The sequence below is a fragment of the Tripterygium wilfordii genome, chromosome 21 (assembly GCF_013401445.1).
Source record: "Tripterygium wilfordii isolate XIE 37 chromosome 21, ASM1340144v1, whole genome shotgun sequence".
In the NCBI taxonomy this organism is placed as follows: domain Eukaryota; kingdom Viridiplantae; phylum Streptophyta; class Magnoliopsida; order Celastrales; family Celastraceae; genus Tripterygium; species Tripterygium wilfordii.
Window position 1 is genome coordinate 9,671,610 of NC_052252.1, and position 25,498 is coordinate 9,697,107.

General features: G+C 37.2%; 2 protein-coding genes across 5 annotated transcripts; both read right to left on the reverse strand.

Moving 5' to 3' along the window:
* Positions 1–9,945: 9,945 nt before the first annotated feature.
* On the reverse strand, positions 9,946–13,273 carry LOC119989941 (calcium-dependent protein kinase 24-like). Its single transcript, XM_038835716.1, has 8 exons — positions 12,627–13,273; positions 11,660–11,783; positions 11,421–11,564; positions 11,138–11,290; positions 10,787–10,902; positions 10,527–10,694; positions 10,190–10,423; positions 9,946–10,092 (listed from the first exon to the last, which is right to left on the reverse strand). The coding sequence occupies exons 1-8, from the start codon at positions 13,149–13,151 to the stop codon at positions 9,946–9,948; spliced, it is 1,611 nt and encodes a 536-aa protein (XP_038691644.1). The 5' UTR covers positions 13,152–13,273.
* Positions 13,274–16,661: 3,388 nt separating this feature from the next.
* Positions 16,662–21,921, reverse strand: LOC119990117 (transcription factor bHLH128). Of its 4 annotated transcripts, none has more exons than XM_038835962.1 (7): positions 21,307–21,921; positions 19,519–19,560; positions 19,232–19,443; positions 18,846–18,977; positions 18,287–18,352; positions 18,127–18,195; positions 16,662–17,185 (listed from the first exon to the last, which is right to left on the reverse strand). In XM_038835962.1, exons 1-7 carry the CDS (start codon positions 21,668–21,670, stop codon positions 17,132–17,134), a joined length of 939 nt encoding a protein of 312 aa, XP_038691890.1. In that variant the 5' UTR covers positions 21,671–21,921; the 3' UTR covers positions 16,662–17,131. The 4 variants fall into 4 exon arrangements, with proteins under 4 accessions (XP_038691890.1, XP_038691889.1, XP_038691888.1 ...); XM_038835961.1 differs by having other exon boundaries at positions 19,519–19,563; positions 21,307–21,918; XM_038835960.1 differs by having other exon boundaries at positions 19,232–19,560; positions 21,307–21,917.
* Positions 21,922–25,498: the final 3,577 nt, after the last annotated feature.

Here is a 25,498-nt window from a genome sequence, read left to right on the forward strand (position 1 = left end):
CTCTTAGTGCTACTGATGGCTCTCTCTTGGCAACCCCCTCCCAATATAGAGAAATTGTGGGATCCCTTCAATATCTCACTTTTACAAGGCCTGACTTGTCCTTCGCAGTGAACACGGCTGCCCAGTTCATGAGTTCTCCTCGCACGTCTCACATGACAGCTGTTAAACGTATCCTACGCTACATCAAAGGTACCCTTGATTACGGTTTGACACTTTATAAAAACCTGACTGGTTTACATGTTTCTGCCTATTCCGATGCTGATTGGGCCGGTTGCCCCACCACTCGCCGTTCCACTAGTGGCTATCTTGTGTTCTTGGGCTCCAATCTTATTTCCTGGACATCAAAGAAACAACCAACTGTTTCTCGCTCTAGTGCTGAATCTGAGTATCGGTCTTTGTCCCATGCTTGTGCTGAAACACAATGGTTGTGTTCTTTACTTCATGAACTTGGTGTATCTCTAAAGTTTCCTGTACACCTATATTGTGACAATCTCAGTGCTACATATATGGCAGCTAATCCAATTCATCATGCTAGGACACGTCATATTGAATTGGACTATCACTTTGTCCGGGAAAAGGTTGCTCTTGGCAGCCATCGTGTTTGTTTTGTACCCTCTGTTGATCAGCTAGCTGATCTTCTTACTAAAACTCTTCATAAGCCGCGCCACGAGCTACTACGTTCCAAACTGGTCCGGCCGAGTCCGTCTAGCTTGCGGGGGGGTGTTAGAGATATGGTACTACGGAAATCAAGTGATGAAGAGTAATCAAGTATCAGTTAGCAACATTCAAGGAGATCACAGCAACATTAACGAGATCACATATATCTTGTTCTCATATATAGAATTGTATAATTATAAACAGATTTGGTATTATCTCATTTACCAATAATAGATACCTTGTACAACTATATATTTGTATGTACTTTATCAATGAAAGTCAAGGTAGATTATTCTCCAAACTTCCTATTCTTTACAAAAGCCTTTTTGCCCGTAAATTTGTATAATATATAATAAACCACCAACTCCAAGTAAGCCTGTGCCAACACCAAAAAGTCCAATTATTTTTTATTTGTTCACTCTTTTATAATTTGGAAAAAAAAAATGAGAAACTATATAGTCAAATTGGGTTCAAATGTATATTATTGAAACAAGTATTATCTTATTCAAAAATATTTGTTTATGCTAATTTTTTTGTATATTATATAAATCTATAATTTTATATATGTGTGTCTTTGTCATGTCCGTGTCCTGTAAATTTTGAAATCTCCGTGTCGGAGTGTTTGAGTAGTGTCCGTGTTAGTGTCCATGCTTCCTAGATCAAACCCAATGTACTTGGGAAGTCCAATAAACTTTTTTGGACAGACAGCCTTGGCCATTCAAACCAAACCTCAGTGAGGAACCCCTTGAGATTTTAATCAAACCTAATGTATTTGGGAAGTCCCATGGACTTTTTTGAACCGACGGCCTTGGCCGTTCAAACCAAACCTCAGTGAGGAACCCCATGGGTTTTTAATAAAACCAATGTACTTGGGAAGTCTCATCGCCTTTTTTGGGCCGATGACCTTGGCAATTAAAACCAAATCTCAATGAGGAACCCTTTGAATTTTTAATCAAATCCAATGTACTTGCGAAGTCCCATGAATTTTTTTGGGCCGACATCGTGGCCATTCAAACCAAATCTTAGTGAGGAACCCTTTGGGTTCTTAATCAAACCCAATGTATTTGGAAAGTCGCATGGACTTTTTTGGGCCAACAACCTCGGTTGTTCAGACCAAGCCTCAGTGGGGAAACCCTTGAGTTTCTAATCAAAACTTTGAAATTGCACAATTCTGGATCCAAACTTTGCCTTCATTCATAATAGATTGACTATAAAAAGGATAGATATACCCAATGGGCTCCCTTATTTATTATAGCAAGGATCATTAACCAACTCATGCTGGTATGAAATCAATTTAAGAACTGCTAGTTCTCTCTTTTCTTTCAGAAGGTTGAGGCTAATGGCCAGGGCATTGTCATTATCGCCTTTCTCAAATGCCAATTTATGATGATTGGTAGGTCGATCTCTGACGGGATGACAGCCTCCGTCCCATAAACAAGACGATGAAATCATCCAAGAGCTTCGAGCTTCTCCAAGTCTAACAAAACTAAACATCAAATAAGGTTAAAAAATGCAGCAGCCCATCTTTTACATACGAGGTGTAATTATAGAAACATTGGAAGCATGGTTATTGTATATAAGCTTTTAACTTCTTGTCATGTTACTGTTTTGCCAGTTACTCTCTCACTGCTTAATACGTATGTATAAGACTTACGTATATCGCACATATTTGCTAGTAAAGAATGCGAAAGTAGTGAGTTGTGTTCTGAAATGTTTACCTTTCGATGGGATATAACATTGTTCTATATCTCCTGAAAGCTTATGATTATTAGTTTGCCTTTGAGCACTCCTTAACTTGCTGTTGTTATGAAGTTTGGTTCAGTAGTGGGATTTGAGATTTCTGACAGAGTTCCATTTATTATTCCAAAGGTTTATATTGGCTTTTAAATGGTGGAACTTGATTTACGGTTGACAATTTGTTAGAGCCGATGTTTCTTTTCGAATGATGGAATCGAAGTATAGTGTCGAGCAAGTTGGTGTAACTGTTGAGTGGTGGTGAACTCAATGGCCTAATGCCAATTTCCCTTTCCAAATAGACTATTGAATTACTTCCATTGAATAGATATGAAATCCTGTGACGTTCTCTTTTTGTATTAAAAATGTATTTACACAAGAAACAGTAGTAAATTATATTGTGTGGCATGTTACATGTATGATTACTTTCTGTTTTTGTTCTAGAATGTTGATTGGACCTCTATTTTGAGGTTCTAATGTCCTTTAATTAGGATGTTCTAGCACTTAGTTAATGTATTTGATTGCATTTTAGCTTAATTTTACACTTACAAATGTTTCCCCTTAGTTTTGTAGGAATCGGACCTTGTTCGGGCAAGTTGGAGCACTTTTTGGGCACTTTTTGCTGTGAGGTGTCGGGACACTTCCCAAGGTGTCCCGACACTTACCGTCCGGACACTTTCTTCACAAATTGAGACAGAGGCTCACAAAGTTGGAGGCATGAAGCGTCCGGACACCCGTCCGGACACCTACGGCGAATCTGCAATTTTCTGCACCGAAATTTCAAGGGCATTTGGGGTAAATCATGTATGTAACCAATGGGAAACGATTTTATAAGGGTAGTTAGGTATTTTCTATTGTAAAAAGAGAAGAAAACCCTAAGATTTGGTTGGCTTCCTGATTATTCATTGACTTCTCCAACATGAAGCCACCATAGGAGTAGTGTAGATCTAGTTTCTCTCTCTAAGTTTTCTTTGTTGTTTTTGGTGCTTTCTCTTGATTTTGTATAAACTCTGATTTAGATGACAATAGATTGGATGTTTATTGCAACAATCATGAGTGGGTAGTTCTCTTCTCTAGTTTCTAATCCCGAAAGGTGGATGCAAGGTTTCGATTACTCAAGGTATGCTCAAAGGGTCGTAGTTTCGATCCTTCTCTTTTAATTTCGTGATAGTTGTGTGATTGGATATATGAGAATGACATATTTGATTGTATTCTTGGATTGTCTAGTCTAGGGATTGCATCTAATGTGTTAGATTGAGAATTGTTAAACCCATTGCATGATTTCCTTAATTAATTGAGTTTTCCATTGCATAGCTATTAATTATGTGTATTGATGATGGGGTTTTGGGTTAAATTAGGAATGTGCATGGGAGAGTTATGGTTAATTGATCTTTGAGTGTGAAACTAGGGTGTTAGCCAAGCCAAGCCCCAAGGGGGAATATTAATTCATAATATTAGGTGCTTATCCCTTTGCGTTCATCGTAGATTAAGAGACCCGATGGCCTACATGTATGAATTGAAGTCTTATAACCCAATTCTCTTTGCATATGCATGATTGATAGTATCACACAATGCATTGTGTATGGTTGTGTGTGTTTGCAATGATACCTTGAGTATGAGAACCGAGTAACTACCGGGACGGATTAGAGACTAGGTTTTTAATTAATTGTTTTAAATCCAATTTGTGCTTACTTTGATTACAAAATCGCTCATGCTACCGAGTCATTCGGCCCATTTCTTTTACTTGCATTTATTTGATATTCATTGTGTTTATTAGTGTTAGCTAGTCATTTGCATATCATTCACTTCAAATTTACATTGCTTCCTCGTGGATCGATACCGGACTCACCGGTTTATTACTTGACGATACCCTACACTTGGGGTAAGTACACACACACTTTGGTGTCGGTCAAGTTTTTGGCGCCGTTGCCGGGGAAGCGAGTGTCAAAGACGGAGTTGGGTGGCTTGTAGATGCTAGCTTTATGCTATTAAACACCATCAAATAAGGAAGGAGCACGGTCACGCTTCAAGGGTAACTTCGTTCCTCGCTTTTACTTGCTTTGTAGTGTAGTCGATTTAGTGTAGTTGCTGAAAAAAAAAAAAAAAAAAAAAAATTTTTGTGAGGAGAACTTGGCGGATGGGGCTAACTTAGATTCCTGTGGGCGATGGATGCCACCTTGTTTGCTGCTTGGTAGTGATACGTTGTTTGAGAGAGCTTTGCGCATTTTTATTTTTATCACTACTTGCTACATCTTGGTGTGTTATTGTTCCTAAGGTTGATTGTTGCTCTATTCATATCCTTGCTCTTGTTCTTGCTTAATATTGTTCTTGGTTGTTCATTAATTGAAAAAAAAAAAAAAATCTTGTGTTACTTGACGTGGTTAATTGCTACTTTTGTGTGTTACTTGCTATTGTTCCTTGCCATCATGTCTCAACCTAGAGATAATGTTAGTGGGCATGGGTCTAATAGAGATGGGATAGGTGGTGATATAAATGTGAGTGATGCGGGGAGTGTACGTGGGGGTGATATGAATCTTGATGCATTGCGTCGTCTTTTGCAACATGTGAATATTGATGAGTTGATGAATCCGGTGCAAGGGCAAGATGTCCAAATTGGCAATGCCCAAAATTTGCAAAATGTTCAAGTTGAGCATGCTTTGCAAAATGCACCTCAACCACTTCAACAAGACAATGCGGCGCAATTTGCCCCACAAAATGTCTACCCACCTATGTATTATCAAATGCCACAAGTGCCACAATATGCTCCCTTCGGACAAAATTTACATGCACCTCCTCCTTTTGACTACATTCATGCACATGAGTACCAACCCTTTAGGCAAGCACAATCTTCACACCAATGTATAACTCCACCATCTTACCAACCATGCACCCCACCCCAAGAGAGATCACTTGAGGATACGCTTCAAATATTCATGGAAGCTCAATTGGAGGTTAATCAAAGGAGATTTGAATTTCGTGAGCAAACCAATAGAGCCTTGGAAGATTTAAGAAGCCAATTGACAAAGATCACTCAAACATTAGAATCTCAATTCGAAACTTCAAGTGGGGGGTTGAATGTGCAAGAACAAGAACAACCCATCATTACCTCAAGGAGTGGGATAGTAATTGACAATACCATGACTCCTAAGGTAAGTGAGGATGAGAAATTAGTGGAAGAAGTGGGTGGTGAGGTGAAAAATGTTATAGTTGGAGATAAATCATGTCGAGACAAGGACAATTATCAAGTTGAAAAGGTTGAGGAAAAGAGCGAAGAGAAGAGAAATGAAGAGAAAGAGGAGAACAAAGTGAGACCAAAAGGGAATGAGTTAGACCGTGGGAGGGCAATTGAGTGCATCCCTAAGCTTTATATTCACTCTCATGTTGAGGATAAATTAGAGATGACACTTGCAAAGAATTCATTTGAGGGTGTGCTAGTTTTGATTAAGAAAGGTAGTCGACTTTTGATTGAGGGAGATATTATGAAAAAAGTTTTGAAGTTCTTGACTATTTATAGTATAGAACATTTGCCCCTTCATTTAGGAGCATTAGAGGCTTTCCCAATCAAAGTCGGTGCATACCAAGTGCATCCTCAAGAATTGACAACGTTACCTTTTGCAAGTGGATTTAAAGAATCCTCTAAACATCATGTCACACATAAAATATTTACCAAAATTAGAAAAGTGTGGCATCCCAAACCACGATTACAATTCTTTTTAGGTGAGTTTGGGGAAAAGGGGACCGAATCATGTGTGGTTCGTCATGTTCCTCAAAGTGGGAGTAGTGATTTTGAGGATGTTCTTGGTATCTCAAGGATCCCAGTTCTCCCATGTGTCATGGTTAGATTTCACCCTTGTACCATAGTATGGTTGTGATTAGTTTTGATTTGATTTCAATTTTTGTGTGTGTTTTGTATGCTCACAATCCATTTCCTAATTTTTGCTCCTTATGCACTTATTCAAGTTGGGGGGTGAGAATTGTGAAATGATTGTGTGTTATGTTGTGACTTTCTTACCCTTAATTTTGGTGTGTTTTTGTATGTTCACAATGCATTTCACAATTTGTTCTTGCCTTGTTTTCCATTCTTGACATTGGGGACAATATCTCATTTAAGTTGGGGGGTGAGGGAATTGTGAATTCATTATATTGTGAAACTTGCTTTATTTTGGTGTGCTATTGTGAATATCAAAAATTTGAAAATTTTGAAAAAAAAAAAAAAAAAAGAAAAGAAAAAGTCTTGTTGTGTCATGCTTGGATAGTGTGGTTGGTATTAACTTTTTCAGGATATGCTTCGTTTCTCATGATTCCGACCACTTTTGAAGAGTATGGTATGATTTCCTACCCTCTATCCTATTGTGTTGTGCTTTGTTGTTCATACATGCTAGATGGACTTTAGGAGGGGATGGTAGACGCTTTTGGGATTCACTACCAATTTGACTGTTAATTTCTTATTCTTGTTCACACGTGCAAGTGTAGAGTAGGTTCCTTGGTTTCTTTTGCTAAATCGATGCATGTGATTGAGTGAGATAATTATAATCAATCTTTCTTGGGATGATTGAGACCTAGTTTGATATAAAATTGTGTAGTTAAGCAAACATCTTGGCATTGAAGCATTTGTATGACCGCGTTTTTGGATTCTTTTGCCTGAAAAACTACCTTTTATCCCTTCTCATTCTTTTGAGCCATTCTTCATTGATACACATTGGGTTTCGGGTGATGTTTTTCATTGATATTCATTTGACATCTTATGCGCGTGTTCTTCAATAGCTTTGCATCCATTACATTTGATTACTGAGAAGTGTGATTTTTGTATTTTGCCACTTGCCTGTGAACTTAGGATTGAATGATTCATTAGGTTGAGAGATTTGAGCCTAGCCTATTCATTTGTGAGTGATTATAAGCCTAAATTTCTTTAAGCCTTTTTAGTTCACTTACAAGCCTTGTGTGAACCACTTCCTTAAATACTTCCCACCTTTGGTTGCAAGGTTGAGTATGAGCTTGAAAAAGATAAGTTGGTAGTGATAATACCCTTTCTTATGTTGAAAAAAAAAATTGAGGGTTGTTGTATAAACGTTGTTCATTTTCGAGAAGAGAAGAGAAAGAAAAAAAAAAACAAAAGAAAAAAAAAAGAAAGAAAAAAAATGCATAGAAAAGAGAAGAAAAATATCAAAAAAAAAAAAAGGTGTATGCAATAAAGTTAATCCTTTGTGTGTAAAGGATGAGAAGTGTTTGAATTTGTGGTACAATGGAAGGGGTGACAAAATGAGAATTTAGCTCACATGTTTGAACTTAACCTTGCAACTTGTTACCTAGATCCAAATTCTTCCTACCTTGTCCCATGACCACATTACAACCCAGTTAACCTTTTGATGAATTTGATCCAAGGTAAGCAAGTGAGTTGGTGAATGCATTAGTTGCTCTTGTAGGTGATTTCTTTCTCAAAGCTATGCCCATCCAAAATTATCTTTCATAAACACATACATTTAATCCAATTGTGTAAGTCATTCACTTAGCACAATGCTTTTATGTTTTTGTGTACATTCGGGATTGGGGATTTATGAACACCAAAAGGTTCCATAACAAGGTTTTACTTGTGTGAATGTGTTGAGTTGCCTTGCGTGATTGCACATATATTTTACATAGTATAAAATGTTCTTAGTCATCTTTGAGGAGATTGAGATAGGTTGTCCAAAGATTTTGCTTGTTTTCGACTGGCGGGGGAATTAGGGGATTAGTTCTATTTCTTGCATGTGAGAATTTAAGAATCATTTATGGTGCTTTCAAAGTAATAGTGGTCCCTTGGCAAGTGTTTGTGGGTATCGCTCTGATAAGCCCTCACGAGACTACAACTCGTCCACTAGGGTGACCTAGGGGTTTAAAGGCTTGTTGCATGCGTTAAATGCAACCGTGATGCCTACGTCAGTGAGTTAGGATTTTATTTAGCAAATTTTAGTTTTAGGTAGTGGTTGCATTGCTAGGGACTAGCAACGTCTAAGTTGGGGGGTGTGATTGGACCTCTATTTTGAGGTTCTAATGTCCTTTAATTAGGATGTTCTAGCACTTAGTTAATGTATTTGATTGCATTTTAGCTTAATTTTACACTTACAAATGTTTCCCCTTGGTTTTGTAGGAATCGGACCTTGTTCGGGCAAGTTGGAGCACTTTTTGGGCACTTTTTGCTGTGAGGTGTCGGGACACTTCCCAAGGTGTCCGGACACTTACCGTCCGGACACCCACAGTACCCGTCCGGACACTTTCTTCACAAATTGAGACAGGCTCACAAAGTTGGAGGCATGAAGCGTCCGGACACCCGTCCGGACACCTACGGCGAATCTGCAATTTTCTGCACCGAAATTTCAAGGGCATTTGGGGTAAATCATGTATGTAACCAATGGGAAACGATTTTATAAGGGTAGTTAGGTATTTTCTATTGTAAAAAGAGAAGAAAACCCTAAGATTTGGTTGGCTTCCTGATTATTCATTGACTTCTCCAACATGAAGCCACCATAGGAGTAGTGTAGATCTAGTTTCTCTCTCTAAGTTTTCTTTGTTGTTTTTGGTGCTTTCTCTTGATTTTGTATAAACTCTGATTTAGATGACAATAGATTGGATGTTTATTGCAACAATCATGAGTGGGTAGTTCTCTTCTCTAGTTTCTAATCCCGAAAGGTGGATGCAAGGTTTCGATTACTCAAGGTATGCTCAAAGGGTCGTAGTTTCGATCCTTCTCTTTTAATTTCGTGATAGTTGTGTGATTGGATATATGAGAATGACATATTTGATTGTATTCTTGGATTGTCTAGTCTAGGGATTGCATCTAATGTGTTAGATTGAGAATTGTTAAACCCATTGCATGATTTCCTTAATTAATTGAGTTTTCCATTGCATAGCTATTAATTATGTGTATTGATGATAGGGTTTTGGGTTAAATTAGGAATGTGCATGGGAGAGTTATGGTTAATTGATCTTTGAGTGTGAAACTAGGGTGTTAGCCAAGCCAAGCCCCAAGGGGGAATATTAATTCATAATATTAGGTGCTTATCCCTTTGCGTTCATCGTAGATTAAGAGACCCGATGGCCTACATGTATGAATTGAAGTCTTATAACCCAATTCTCTTTGCATATGCATGATTGATAGTATCACACAATGCATTGTGTATGGTTATGTGTGTTTGCAATGATACCTTGAGTATGAGAACCGAGTAACCACCGGGACGGATTAGAGACTAGGTTTTTAATTAATTGTTTTAAATCCAATTTGTGCTTACTTTGATTACAAAATCGCTCATGCTACCGAGTCATTCGGCCCATTTCTTTTACTTGCATTTATTTGATATTCATTGTGTTTATTAGTGTTAGCTAGTCATTTGCATATCATTCACTTCAAATTTACATTGCTTCCTCGTGGATCGATACCGGACTCACCGGTTTATTACTTGACGATACCCTACACTTGGGGTAAGTACACACACACTTTGGTGTCGGTCAAATGTCCAATTGAAAATGAAAGACAACAGCTCTTCTTTGTGTGTTTAACCCCCCCATGAAGAGAAAATTTTATTTTGAATGTGGGGAAGATTTGTCTTTGAACAATTTCATGCTGAGTGCATTAAGCATTGCTCTTGAATATTGCCTAGATGCCATTTTCCAATCCATCCCTGTTTTCATCATTGCCCTGAATTCATCGTAGCTGATCCGACCATCCTGTCAAATATTTTGCAATAAATTAGAAAAAAAAAGGAAATATAAAAGGGTAAAATGCAGCGATACCAAATGAGTTTGATTGACCTTGTTGATTCACCTTGTCTAAATCAGCATCAATTATGATCTCATGTATTACTTGCTCATTGTTGGGACCAAGATCGTCATCTAACAAGGCTTCTCTCAATTCCTCGAGCTCGATGAATCCGTTTTCGTTCTTGTCAAAGTGACTAAAAGCCTGAGAGAGATGTTCATCACTTCCATATCTTTTCAGGTGGACTGACAATGTTACAAATTCATCGCAGTTCAGTTTTCCATTCCCATCAAGATCCGCCTTTTCGATGAAGGAACATAGTATTTTCAAATGTTAGAATTACTCAAACCACATAAAAAACATTGCTGAAAAAGGAAACTTGTTCAAGAATGTTATAACTCACCGCATCCATCAACAACCTCACGTCATGATCAGCTACATGCTCTCCAATCCTCTGAAGGCCGTCTTTGAGCTCTTCGAACGTCAAATCTCCATTTTTATCGATGTCCATCATGTTGAACATCTGTTTAATTCCTGTAATTTGTTCATTTGGCAAGTTGTCTGCTACAAGCTGAAAGGAAATGCAAACAATATAAAATGTTTAATGTAGAGAGAACTCTAAACTCATAAAAGCCTTCAACGACAAATAGTTTGAGAACTTACACTTATAACTTTCTTCTTGAATTTATTCATCAGCGAAAATTGTTTGATCCTTGTCCTTACATTTTCTCCCAGAGAAACATTTGGAGCCTTACTTGCATTTTGTATCCAAGGATGTTCTTCATGTACATAAAAATATGTGAGAATAGTTAGTTCCTTGATTGTTTGCAAGTCCAATAGAACTATATCTATTTCAAGCAGCACTATTGGATGTAATTCTAGATAAATTAACTAAACATGTCTATAACATCTGAGCTCATGTTGCTTATCAGTTTTCCTTTCTCAAGATTCTCGACCTCATTAACACGTATTTCAATTAGAAACAGGCATGGCATTGTTCAAAAGGGCACATACCAAGGACTTCTTGAACTGTCATCCGGTTGTAAGGGTTTTCATCAAGCATATTCCTCACTAGATCTTTTGCTTCTTTAGAAACCTTTGGCCAGGGATCTCTTTCGAATTCTATATGACCATTGACAATAGCATGTGCGATTCCTTCTTCAGTTTCTGCACTAGTTATGGCAACATCACCAGTGCAAAAAAGTGCTCGTAAACTCGAATAAACATAATGAAATGATATGGTTTTGTTGAGTTTGATAAGTTCCAACCAGAACATTAATAAAAGAAAGCAACTCACCTGCCCAAAAGGGAGGAACTCCACAAAGTAAGATATACAGAATGACACCTGCACTCCAAACATCGATTTCTTCTCCATAATTACGCCTTAGGACTTCGGGAGCCATATAATATGGACTTCCAACGATTTCTCCAAAATGCTGACCTGACATGAAATTATAAAGACCATATCAGTCGGCTACATGGACATTGTAGACATAGGCAGTCCTATTTTAAAATGTGAAACTGCTAAAACTATACCAGGTTCAAAGAAAATGGAGAGCCCAAAATCTATTGCCTTTAATGGGGAAATCTCACTTTCATCAGCAAACAAGAAATTTTCGGGTTTTAGGTCCCGATGCATTACTCCATGTTCATGACACACCTAAAACAATTATCAATATGATTAGAGCTTGCAAGAACAATAACTATTTGTTCAGTTCATAAGAGGCTTACATTCTACATGATCCAAAATAATACAATCTCAACTTACTACTAGAAACTTCTTTGATACATTGTCCCCATACTTTCTCATGAAAAATACCTTCTAAAACGCCACCAGAGACTTTTTTTAATGATATTCAAAAATATGATTTTCGAAAATCAATCTTAGAAGTTTAATCACACAGAATGAACGATGGAAGATCATGCAGCCCAAATATTAACTAACATATTGGTATTCAAGGTCAAATTAGTTGCAATTATGAAAATGAACTTCCATAGATGAGCTGGGCTTATAGTACTCTCTACTTTTCCTTTCGTTATCGCTTTAGACTCTAGTGATGGACTTGCAGCTTTAATATATAAAATTAAGAAATGAACACATGAGGTTGATTCCTAGATAACCTCTGTCAATGACAAATGATCTCACTCTCTCTCTGAATGTATAGATACCGATGGAGTTTATTGGTATGCATAAATACACCTAAAAATTTCAGTGTGCACTTGCTATTTGAATTGTTTCTTTTTAGTTACTTTAAATTAAGATAAGAGAAATGAGAACATACAAATTTCATCTTCGATGGGCAATATACTTCCTGACAAATAAACTTGAATAAAACATCTTTTTTTGGCTATCAAGAAAGTTGCGGAAAATAAAAGAAAACATGATTTCAAATTTTTGTTCAAGAGTTTCATTTTGTTTCAATTTCTTCTCTTTCCAACATTTTCACAAACACGTAACAGATGCCAATTGCATAAAGAAATTCAGGAAGATAATTATATATACCTGCAAAATCTCAACAATGGTCTTGGTAACCATAGCGGCTGCTCGCTCCGTGTAATGGCCTTTAGCGACGATCCTGTCGAAAAGCTCGCCTCCTTTGCACAATTCCATTACCAAATACACAGCCTCTTTGTCCTCATAAACCTCCTTGAGAGTCACAATGTTAGGGTGCTTAGGCAAATGCCTCATAATCTCCACCTCCCTCCTCACATCCTCCACATCGATCTCCGTCCTCAGCTTCTCCTTCGATATTGTCTTGCATGCGTAATTATCCCCCGTCTCCAACTCCACACATTCGTGCGTGATCCCAAACTCCCCTCTCCCCAATTCCTTTCCGAATCTGTACTTGTCAAAAATGTCATCCCCAGTCGAATCTCTCAGGACCAACTTGGCCCGGAACGTTATTGACCTGCTGCCGCCGTCTATGTCGTACTCATGCATGGCCGCAGTAGTGGTTGTCATGGCATGTGGTTTCCGGGGTATGATTCGACCTGCTTTTGCAGGTACTACAGATATGCAGCCTCCCATGGAAGATTGAGTATTACAATCTTCTTTTTTATTATTTATCAAATTTTGTTTTTCTTTTTGTTCCTTAAAATTGGTTTGGTTTAGGCCATGAACGGATGTTCATAGACCTAAACTAAATGTAGATAGAGAAAGAGAAGTATATGAAAGAAATATGAGAATGGCAGAAAGGGAGGGGAAGAGAAAAACTAAATTAAGGGAGATGGGTTTCTTTTCAAAAGTAGTTAATGTTCGTCCCGCCATTATTTTAGGGAAGTTTGAAAGCCCACCATTTATCATTATGATCATTGCCTAATTTCTTACGATTTCTTTTTGTTTCTTTTCTTTTTTTTGTTGTACAATTTCTTTATTTTTTTGTTTATTGTACTAGTTACATGTTGGACTCCTGGATTGTTTGGTACGAGGGAAAAATTGCATGTTGGATTGCACAATACAATACACAAATTAATTTAGTCTATAAATATATGTGGTGTTATAAACAAATAACATTCAAAATTGGCTCGGTTCTATTGACATATCAGATTAGTCGTCAAGAGATTATTATTCGTCCATTCCTTAACTACCTACCTACACGGGAGATGTGATACAATTATCATAGGCTTAATTTCGGAGAAAAATTATGGTTGTGACATCTATCATGGTCCTTAAAAGAAACACTCATATACTACACACATCAACTTCACTAATATGATCCAATTATCATGTTTTGATTTTTGTGACAGGTTCCTAATGCATCAAGTGCTCATACAGAGGAACAACCACATGAATGCCCAAGGTAATTGCATTATACTAGTGGTATTGCACTGGAACACTTAAAACGAAATTGAGAAACATTATTTGCACCCCATTTTTTACTAAGTACACCTCACTCTAGTGTGTTTTTAAAGAGTTAATGAGGTGTACTTAGTAAAAAAAAGGGGTGCAAATAATGTTCATCATGAAGTTATCTTTGCCTATTTTTAATGTAAACCAGTACTTGGTTATGGATTTCTTATTTTTTTGGAGTAAAAGTAGTTTTTTGGACTTGAATATCTATTGGATTTGTTGCTGGTGTACTCATTCTCCCAATACTAAGAGGTCATGGGATCAAGTGGGGGGAGGCGGGATATTTTCCTGAAATAAATCCATGAGATTTATGTGCTTGTTGGCCAGCCTATGCCATGGGGGAATGGACTAACCGATGCATAGGTGGCCAGAGCAGACAATTCCTTAGTGGGCGAAAAATATCCACCACAAGAAAATAACGAACCTCTTCAATATCGAGGTCCTTAACTTTCTTCTTTTCTTGAACGCACGAATCACCACTTCAAGAATGCCTACGTCGTTTCCTTGGTATTCTCCTTAGCCTCACTACAAAAAGCAAACAAAAATCTCCTACGGGGTGAGCCTAAATCACTCAAACAAACTCTCTTTTCTCTCTCTAGAAAAACTCTTATTTTTCAGCTTTTGGGGCTTGAGAATAGTCATTGTTTTTCATAGAGAAAGAGATGTATTTATACTAAAACAAAGACTAGGGTTTAAAGGAATCATCCCTTAATTAGAATTAGTAATTCAACCAGGGTTAGAATTAGGAGAAAAGAAAACAAGGGAGAGAAGAGGGGGGCTGCACTTTGCGCATGCACCGGCTGAGCCGTGCAGCCCAGCGCATGTCTCTAGCTTTGCGCTTCGCCGTGGCCCAACGCTCCAATCCAGCACAACACGCTAGACCGCTCCCTTGCTTTTCTCCTTGGGCCTACCTTGTTGGGCCTGTATCAGTTTGATTCCAAATCACGTATCTGAATTAAATTCACTCATATTTATTTTATGAATAAATACTAACTGCAAGAAATTTGTATATCTTTACAAAATTAATTTATTTTGGGCTTTCTTTGATAAACCAAAACCCATAAATTAAACTTATTGCAATACAAAATCTTTCCTTAAGTTTTTGAGCATAACCAATATTGCATTGTCAACTATAGAGGCCAAATATAAGGTAGTGATTGAAACCATACAGGAGGCCATTTGGTTGCAGGGGTTAGTTGACTAAGTTGGGGATTCGACAAGAAAAGGTATTGGTTTATGGTATAGTCAAAGTGCGATCTACTTGACGAAGAACCAAGTTCACAATGCCTGCACAAAGCATATTGATGTTCGCTTTCACTTCATTAGGGAGATTTTGGAGGAGAACAATATTTGTATCTTGAAGATTGGTACTACGGATATGCTTACCAAGGTGGTTAATGGGTCAAGTTTCAACATTACTGTGACTTGATCCATTTGCAACAGTCTTGAGCACCTTAGGGTGCATGGCAGTTCAGTTCCCTTTGGAGGAGGTGAAGTTTCGTTGATTTGGTTGTTGGCTTGTTTTTGGTTGGAGAGTGGGTTTTGCATTTGGGGCGTTCTTGATGGTTGTTATGGGTTGTTCTCACTTAATAGAGTGTTTTTGGAGTGGTGAAGACATTTGCTTGTTTGAAATCTCCAAAGTGGAGATTTGTGGTTTGGTTGGCTCATTTCTGTAGAATTCAGCTGCTCATATACAATGTTACCGTCTAGACAGGCTCTAAGAGCTGTCCAGACAGCCTAGTTTGGATCCAATTCTTGCCTGAGAGCAATCCGTCTGGACAGGCTCGGGGAGCTATTCGGACAGATGTCACAGATCTGCTCTTTGACCCAACTATTTACATGGAAATTTTCTAGGGTTTTCGAACCCACCTTGAGAAAGCCGCCTATATTGAGAGAGAAAATGAGCTTGATCTATTTGTATTTGGTGAATTTCTCCACTTGTATTATTTCTCCAACATAGTGAAACCATCGTCTATTATCGCGGAAGGAGGATTTACGTCGAGCTACATAAATCTTTGTGTCTCTTTGCTTGTTACTTTCAAAGTTCAGTCATTTGTTTACTTTTGTTACGAACCAAAGTGATATAATAGTTGGAGAAACACATAATCCAAAACGTTCGTCGTCAGCAAAAATAAATAAGGAACCACAAACATTTATTTTTAATTGGAGCTTTACATCCTACATCCATTGATGTTAATGTAGCAACTCATTTGCATAATTAGGAAATCATCATTCTTGGACGGTGAGAAAATGTCATATTAAGGCACGTCAATGAAATCTGTAAGGTTTAAAAAATTTTGAGCTCAGTGATAGGGTTCATTTTTAAATTGTTGAACCACTTTTTTGATAAATTATCTGTTGGAACTTCTTTTGATACTCTATCCCCAACTTAAGGGTTGATTCTAAGGAGATTAATTAAGGTCTTGCCAAACAATAATCACTTGGGAATAGCCTAACTTGTTATCTCGACGGTAAAAAAAAACTCTCTCGAGGTCGGGAGTTCGATTCTAAGCTAATGCCATTATTTTTCAAGTTGTTTGCGTTGCATCTCAGCCCAACTAACATGTCGGGCGGGATTGCGTGTGCCTAGCCTAGTCCGAGTTTGGAATTGTCCTCGGTTATCCAAAAAAAAATGATCTTGCCACACAATATTATTTAATCCTCAAAATATCCAAGCAATAGACCAGATACCAAAAATCGTCTCTTTACATAATAATGTTCAAAATATTCAAGAAATAGACCATAGAAGAAAAACTGCTCTCTTACATACTAATCAATTTCTACACTCGAATCTAAATGTTCCATGTTTCATCTTCAACAAGAATCTCACCAAGCTACAACAACAAATTGATGAAGATATTACCCAATGTTAGCAACTGAAAACATAAAACTGAACCTCACTTGACATTTTTCATTTTCTAGAGAGCAAAACTCATCCTCTTCCAGACGAGCTATGGATCAGCAGTTTCACATAAATATATACATGTTGAAGCTATACCCATGTTCTTCGGGTTATTAAGCTTGATTTCGAGACAATATGACTATCCGTGTTGCTTGAGTCAGCTTTCTCAATTTCTTGATACAAAAGAAGACTATCTTACATTCATTTTACATTGCTTGATCCTTTTTTGTTTTTTGTCCCTTAGACACCATGGATATCAAATCAATTGTTTGCATCCGCATGTGCAACCTTCGAGATCATGCTGGAGTTTCTGAAACAAAAAAAAAAAGAAAAAAAAAAAAAAACTGCTATGAAGTTAAGTAGCACACACATTGTTCAGTTGAATAAATCTTAGGACAAAAAAAAAAAAAAAACACCATGAGACTGCATTAAGAAATTATCAACCAGAGCAACAACTATTTCCCTACAAGAGCTCTTTTAAAATGGTAAATGTGTACCACATTAGACAAATGAAATTCAACTATTAAAGATAGAAAAAGCAGGAATTTTGTCCCTTTTTTTTTGATGAAATAGTATTGGCATTAGAAACTGAGGATTGGATATGTTTGGCGCATGACAAGATTGTATGTGCAAAGCCTTAAATATAGCTTGGCCAAAACAATACATCTACCAATGCCGATATCCTAGAAAGTATATTGCAAATTATAGAATGAACATAAATGAAAGTGGACAGACGAGGAAATTCCTATTAGCTGTGAGGCCAAACATGGAGGCTGACTCATGCCAAGTCGGAGAAAAAAGCAGGATAACATGATATATATTCCTTTTAAACTGACGAAGATCTGAGTTGTGCTGACATATCAATGGCAAAGAATAGAAGGCCAAATCGGAGACATCTGGTTCAAGTATGGACATAATGAATGCCACACAAGAGCCACATTTACGTTGCCTTTGTTGTTGTTTATATGGTTGCCAATGAAGAATGAACAAATAAGATTGAAGAGCAACTTAATGCATTCAAATTGTTTGGTTTATGCGGATTAAAAATCCAACGGCAAGCAGCAAAAGTGCAGAACTGCATATCAAGCAAATGTGCATTAGATAAAATTGCTACGGTAAGTGAAGTATTATGTGAACATAAGACTCTGTGCTTCATATGTTCTTTCCATATCAAGATTCAAGAACTAATGCGGCACACAAAAATGACATCACATTTATAATGGGTGTCCTAATTTAGGCAGATTTTCAAACCTCGACTTGATTTTGAAGGCCTTTGATATGCTGCACTGCCAAATCCAACATGTCTGCATAGCTTGTTTGCTGTCAGTTCATTGCAAAGAGAAGTTAAACATAAATTTAATAATATTATCACAATAGATGTTAAAGAATTTAGTAATGCAAAGAAGCTTACCTTATCCATATTCGGAACAAGATCTTGTAGTTTCTTCAATTTCCCACTTATTCTGGTTCTTCTCTCCTGCGTACACATACAAAAGATGATTGGAACTCAACAAAAACTATTAAAAATACTGCAAGTTCATATATCAGTCCGAAGATACAGTGTATCTGGCAGACTGGCTCTATTTTTCTCCTAACAAATAAGAGTACTTAATTTCTTCAACATTGCTTTTAACATTTGTGAGGCACCAATGCTATGTGAATCAGTGGATGAATCTTCAACATTCCAATAGAATAACTAAATATACAATCACATAATTATTACTTTCTGCATTAATTTCAATTTAGTACTTTCATTGTTAAAGCACATGCCTCTTTCATATAACAAAAACTGAGCGGACCATCACATATGAAGAATCACCATGTAAAACATTTATCACATAGGATGAATTTAAGGGCAAGATAGTTCAGTTATAGGCGGCCATATAAATTAACTACCTAATAGGCAAAGATGGATTATTATAAACCAAACTGAAGCTAAATAGAACTAAACCTCTCAAATGTTTACTCACTCTTTCAGCAATGCTTCGGGGATGAGTGGCACAGCCTCGCTTAGCACGGACTTTGCAAGGGACAGAGTCCTCGGGGATATTCAGTAGCTTCTCCATGGCAGCCATCTCTAGAGTTGTCTCCGGCAGGCTGTACTGAGATGAACAATGACACATAATTCCTCAGCAGAAATGGAATTTCATAAGAGCCAGATAAGTTGACTATTGGCAGTTATCAACGCAAGAAAACTTCTTCTTAATTAATGCAATAGTTGTTGAACTACAGAGGCTACCGGAAAAACCATTCAAATTGTCTAGTATTTTGAGCTTCTACATGCAAGTCAATATAATGTAATTAGAAGTAAATTTCTAAAAGCATTAAAAACAATACGTCGGAGATGGATTGGTACCTGAGAATCCAAGACGTTAAAACATGAGAAATAGTCTCCATCGATATTCTTAGCTCGTTTGCTAGCGGGAGTGGAGAAAGTAATAGAATTGGTATTCTCCCAAGAGTCCACACCAAAGTTAGTAGTATTAGTAGTATTATTAGCAACATAAGAACGCCTGGTGTTTTGACGGCCATTGTCAGAGCTGATGCCATTGTAAACATCTTCACTACCTGCAGAGATATGTGTAAGAGCATCTTGTCTAGTGAAGCTCAATTGAGGCTTTAACCTTGATTCTCCATACCCACCTTGCGGATTATAGCTCCCACTCCCTCTTGTAACTGAAAATCCTGCTGTTTACATTCGCCAAAAATCATAATCACAAATGATATTCTTTCAGAGAAGATTTAGTTTGAGTAACAAGTAATTTATATAATAAACCTAAATTTATAACACATTATTAGCACAAACCTCTACCATTTCTAATGGTATCAAACCTTGTTTGTTCAACTAGCAAATTAATAAATATAATGTTACTTTCACATATCATTTTCGATCGCAGCCTTTGATATCTTGGGCAAGAGTTACTTATTAATATGGGTTTGTGATGTCGAGAACCATCTTGAAGCTATGGGGTCTTAAAATATTAAGTGGGTTTTCAAATTTAATGAAAACATTCCAAAAAGTAGTCAAGAAACAAAAGAAGTTAGAGACAAAAGGAGAGACTATGATAGCAAATTAAGAAAACATTTGAGTCAGTCATCCTTTTGGTTAGCAGAATTGTTAACAATGAAAGTATACTCTTGGAGTGCAGCAAAAACACAGAGAAGAGATTCCCTAAATAATAATAAATAACTTTAATTTTGTTTTAATATGACAAGGTGGCGAGGAGTTCAACCACTTGGTTAGAAATATCATTATAGATGAGGCATACAAATATCTTCGCACTAGGCAAGTGGGACAAGTTGTTATTATGGAGTAATATTTATCCCTACCAATTTAAATTTAAAAATAAAATTACTCTCTTCCTCTTTTTAAGTTTAAGAATGCTCAAAAAATTAAATCTATCGTAAAAGACAAAAATTAAATTATAAAATTTATCTCTATTCATTTTCTCATAACTTCACGTCACAATAAAATCTTTCCTCAAAAAATAAATAAAAAAGTATGCTTGCATTTTGCAATATATAAATAATAAGGAGATATCAAATCACCTTTTGAAAGTACAAAATTGTAAAAGATAATTAAAGAAGGCAATTTCTTTTTAACAAAAAAAAGAAAAAGTACCCATAAAAAAGAATTTTTTTAAAATAAATTATCCTCGTAAAGCACAACCAATCAAATCACCTAAACATCCGGAATGGACGCCCACCACCCATGCTTACACGTGAACAAAAGCCAGCCACAATTGACTCATTTGCTACTGAAATTTCAAGGGGTATTTTTGTCTTTTAACTAAAATGATCTTATTATCCTTTTTCTGATCCAAGTCAACCGCTTAGGATCCTTGCAATGCAATGGTGTAACTATTAATGTCCCTAACAAAATTAATTCTCGATTCCACCTCTATTATATAAAAAGTCAAGTCAAATATGTATTTTAATACAATCATATCAACAAAACACATCTTTCAATACAATCACATCAACAAAAGATAAATTTCTATACATTTTATCTTTCTACCCAATATGGAGGTCAACAACATTTCATTCCTCCATATTATTCACAACAAAACTACACAAAAACACAAAATATCAATACATCCACATCAACAAAACACTTCTCCCAATACAGCTACATAAGTAAAACACGTTTCACAATATAATCACATAAACAAAATACAACATTTTTATTGACCCAATAACATTTTACCATTACAAGTGTCCTTATGGCTTTTCAAAGGTCCACAAAAACACTACCAATCTCAAAAGAAAAATATTATTAAACAAAATTAAGAATAGAAAACACAAAAAGAATGATTTGGTTCACTTTTTTGTTCATGGAAATAATTTCGCAAAAAATATATATATAAATAAATAAATAATGGGGTGCAGAATACTCATTTCCAACACATTTGCGATAAAATGATTGCTTACCAGTTTCGGCGGCGACTTGGCTTAGAAACCCAGCAGGAGAGCTACGCTGCCTCCCCAAGGATCCTGCGCTATGGGCAATTTCGTTCAAGCCGTAGGATCTCTGGAGCCCACCCAAATTGGAGAGTTTTTGATCATTCGATGAGCTGACTTTGCAAGTTGACTCGGAGGAGGAATCAGCTGAGGACGAGGAGTAGTAGTGAGTATGGTTTCCCGAAATCAATGGGTCTGCCGCGATCACTGAGTCCACCGCTCGAGTCAATAGGGCCCCTGGGGCGGAGCCGTACCGAGTCAACCCGGTCGGAACCGCCTTCGTGTTAGCGCTGGATTGTTGATGCGATGATGAAGAAGATGAAGATTGGTACATGGCTTTTGGAGATTTTTAGAAAGATTTCTGGATGGAGGGAGAGACAGACAGACAGACAGACGAGAGAGAAGGTGCTAGAAGGAGAAAAGAAAAAATGGTAGTATTTGGAGGGAGAGGAAGGTGAGCATGAGCATGACCATGGCCATGGGGATGGTAATGGTCTAATGTTGAAGTCTTTCTTTGTTTTTTTCAATAAATAATAACAATAATTTGTAGTATTGGTAAAATATAATTTTCAATAATGACCTATTTTAAACATGGACTATCTTCCACTACAACAGAAACTAGAGAGTGAATGAGTTTTGAAATAGGGAGATCTATATGATCGCTAAAATGCTAAAATATTGGTAGTGCCAAATAACCTAATAAAATTTATCTCAATTCCTCTCAATCTTACATGGTATTCTACATTAACAGTCACATCACTATTTTGTCTCTATATAAACACTCAAATTCTCTTTCTTTTTTTTATTTCCTCCATTTCTCTCTCGTTTTTCTCCATCTCACTCTCACGAAACACCACCACCACCACCACCATTGTAGCTCTTCCGTCCGGCCACCGATCAGAGTCGTTGATCCACCGAATGGAAACGTCCGACCACCATAATCATTTTCCGACCCTCCACGCCACTCATATCGTTAGAAAAAAAGCACCCAAAGGACGAGGACACCACAGCACAAATCGAGTCGATCCGGCCATCTCAAGCGACGTCTCCAACAACTGACCTCATATTTGAACTTCAGGCATCGATACACACCTTACCCATCCATTTCCCGGCCAGATAGCTATTGAATTCCGACAACCCAAGCAAATTGCATTATTTTTAAAACAATGTAATTTGTCGATCCAAACATTCAGCCTCCTCCAATAACGTCTCCCACCACCTCCAGCAACGTTCCCAATCACCTCTAACAACAATGTAATTTTGTTCTCATTTTTTTTGCATATTTGGAAGTTACACTGTATTGAAAATAGTGTAACATTGTGTTTACAATCATTTGAATGAGTATACTTTTAAAACAATCTATCTACATTGTTATTCTTGTCTGGTTTGTGGATTATTTTTTTTCTACAGCTTATATTTGTCTATTATGAAAATTATGTTGTTTTGAAAACAATGTAATCGCAGGTTTGTTTCGTACAAAGACAATGTAATTGCATTCCTTTACAACAAAAAATGTAATACCATTCTTTTCAATGTAAGTCGTGAATATGTGATGCGGTGTGGAAGTATGGATCGATTGGCTAGTTCACGACTAAGTCAACATAACTTGGAATCCACCAAGGAAGTTGAAAAAAATCTCAAAATAACGTAAACTTATTTTATTTCAAAGATTTAAAGATTACTTAGCCCGACGGCTTACAGCCCTATAAATACTAAAACTATAAAACTCTAATAGATATAAAATTATCAAAAAGTACTAATGATAAAATTAGAAATGGATTTTTAACGAAGAAAGGAAATAATTAAACTAATTCTTCTAATTACTAAAGAAAACTACTAATCTTGTCCTACATCAGTCTCCTCCAGTCGAAAATAACTCGCCCTCGAGTTGTGATTTTATTAAAAAGAGTTGTATTCACCATGATACTCAGAGAGAGTTGATCCTTTGAAATCTTCGAGCCCATCGGTTGAATTTGTACTCTTCCATCCAAAAGAAACAAGTATTTCGAATGACACAGTTTGTTCAACATACTCATGAACGCAACAAATTCGTTAAAATATGGACGACCCAAATTCGTAGTTCTCAACTAGGGGTCACCATTTGGCCTACAAACCTAGGCCCAGCCCGACCCCTTGGGCGGGCCTGGGCTCCATTTTTTGGGCCTGGCCAGGCCCAAAGCCTGACACCTCAGGCAAATTTTGGCCCGACCTGAGCCTAACCCAAGCCCAACATTATTTATATATATATATATATAATATGTATATATTTACACATATTATATATATACATACATATATATATGTATATGTACAATATACATATATATATTATTGTAATGTATGTGTATATATATATATATACATAATACGTATATATTACACATATGCATATATATAATACATTTTCCTCAAATAATACATATATAAATATTATATAGTCAAAAATTCGGGCCTGGCCCAAAGGTCCGAGCCTTTCTGGCCCAAGCTGGGCCTGGACCTCATTTTGAGAGCCAAGCCAAGCCCGGTCCGGGCCCGGTCCGAAGCCCGATCCTCAACGTAGGGCCCGGGTGTAATGCCCCGACCCGGAATGCGTTACTTTTGGTACCATCTAAATCAAACCATAATAAATTCAATCATCACACCATCAGAAATTTCGACAGCACCTCCCCATAATAAAGAGGATGCCAACCTGGAGTAAACACCAGCAAAATCACTAATATAATCACAACCTAGGCAGGGCCTCCGGCCATCTAACAATTCATATCACAATTTAATTCTCAATTCTAAGCAGGGCCTTAGGCCACCTAACAGTCACACATAATTTCTCCACACAACAACATATATAAACAGCATCCAACGCAAATAGCAATCCAGCAAACAAATAAATCGCCAGGACACAAAGTCCACAAACCCAGTTCGGGAGTCCCGATCACACGGAGTACCCTCCCTACCGTCCATCCCCCAGTCAAGAATAGGGATATCACACAACGTCTCAACTAAGAAATATAGATGCGACCAAAATAGTAATAACATAAATCAAGTTTAGAACTATCTAGCCCTATCACTCTCCAGGGGTCCATCCATGTCACGCACCCTCGTCCTGATTCGCGACCCTGGTACCGGAACTTGACTCACCTGCGAGGAGGGAATAGGAGAAAGAAAAAGGATAAGCGAAAGGCCCAGTAGGGAATAATAAAGAGTAAGTGAATAATATAAGGCTGAAATATTAAAGAAATGCACAAATGCAACAATATGATAGCTAACATCATGTACACCAAACACAAGTAGATAACCACATCATACGAGATCCTAACTTGGCCCACCGGCATCCCTACACATATCGGGACCCTGAACAGCCCAACGACATCATCGTATGGTGTTCCAAGCACATACGGAATCCTGATCCCGTAGTCATGGGAACCCTGAACAGCCCACCAGCATTCCCGTAGTCATGGGAACCCTGAACAGTCCAACGACATTTCACATTTCACATCAATCACAACTAGGAAATATACGGGTCCGTACCCGACATCTTCCATGCAATTACAATGCATGTCCAACATGGTTATGCAATAGGGTAAACCTACAACCTATATATATACATATACTACTACATGATGCATGTTCAAGAGTTATTCATGCTCAATGGAAGATTGAACACGTAAGGTATGCAATATAATTCAAATCATACAATAAAGATATCACAAAGTGGGGTTATTCTCCCTTAGGCACAAATTAAGGCGAGAACGCATCATAATGAACAATGGGGAAGGATAAATGTTCTCAATAGAAAGACAAATTCGAAGAGAATAACAAAGGGTGGAATTTCCCTACCTCGCACTCCAAAAGTTAGCTATGTAAATCAATACTCAACCTTGACTTTTTCCGACCTCAACCAACCTATTATTCGGTAAACCCATCCTCCAATCAATATACAAACAACTTCAATTTCACATATCTAACACAAACTAATCCAATAAATCAAGAACCCATTACCTTCTCTTACCCAAAACTTTCCAACCTCTTGAACTTCACCTACTCAAGCTTGTTACTCCAATCAACAATAGAATCTAGCAATACAACCATAAACAAGCCTAAATCAACCTATTAAATCACTAATTTCATCTAATTTAAAGATTTTTCCTCAAATCTACAAAACCCA

What these genes read in the sequence shown, in the direction of transcription:
- LOC119989941 (XM_038835716.1), bottom strand. Translation starts at nt 13,151, where the DNA reads ATGGGAGGCTGCATATCTGTAGTACCTGCAAAAGCAGGTCGAATCATA. An exon ending in CTCCATTTTCTTTGAACCTG is followed by an intron (nt 11,565 to 11,659) that starts GTATAGTTTTAG and finishes ATTTCATGTCAG; the next exon opens with GTCAGCATTTTGGAGAAATC. An exon ending in GACAGTTCAAGAAGTCCTTG is followed by an intron (nt 10,903 to 11,137) that starts GTATGTGCCCTT and finishes ATGTACATGAAG; the next exon opens with AACATCCTTGGATACAAAAT.
- LOC119990117 (XM_038835959.1), bottom strand. Translation starts at nt 21,670, where the DNA reads ATGTACCAATCTTCATCTTCTTCATCATCGCATCAACAATCCAGCGCT. An exon ending in CCAAGTCGCCGCCGAAACTG is followed by an intron (nt 19,564 to 21,306) that starts GTAAGCAATCAT and finishes GAATGTAAACAG; the next exon opens with CAGGATTTTCAGTTACAAGA. An exon ending in GCCTTCAAAATCAAGTCGAG is followed by an intron (nt 17,186 to 18,126) that starts GTTTGAAAATCT and finishes TTTTTGTTTCAG; the next exon opens with AAACTCCAGCATGATCTCGA.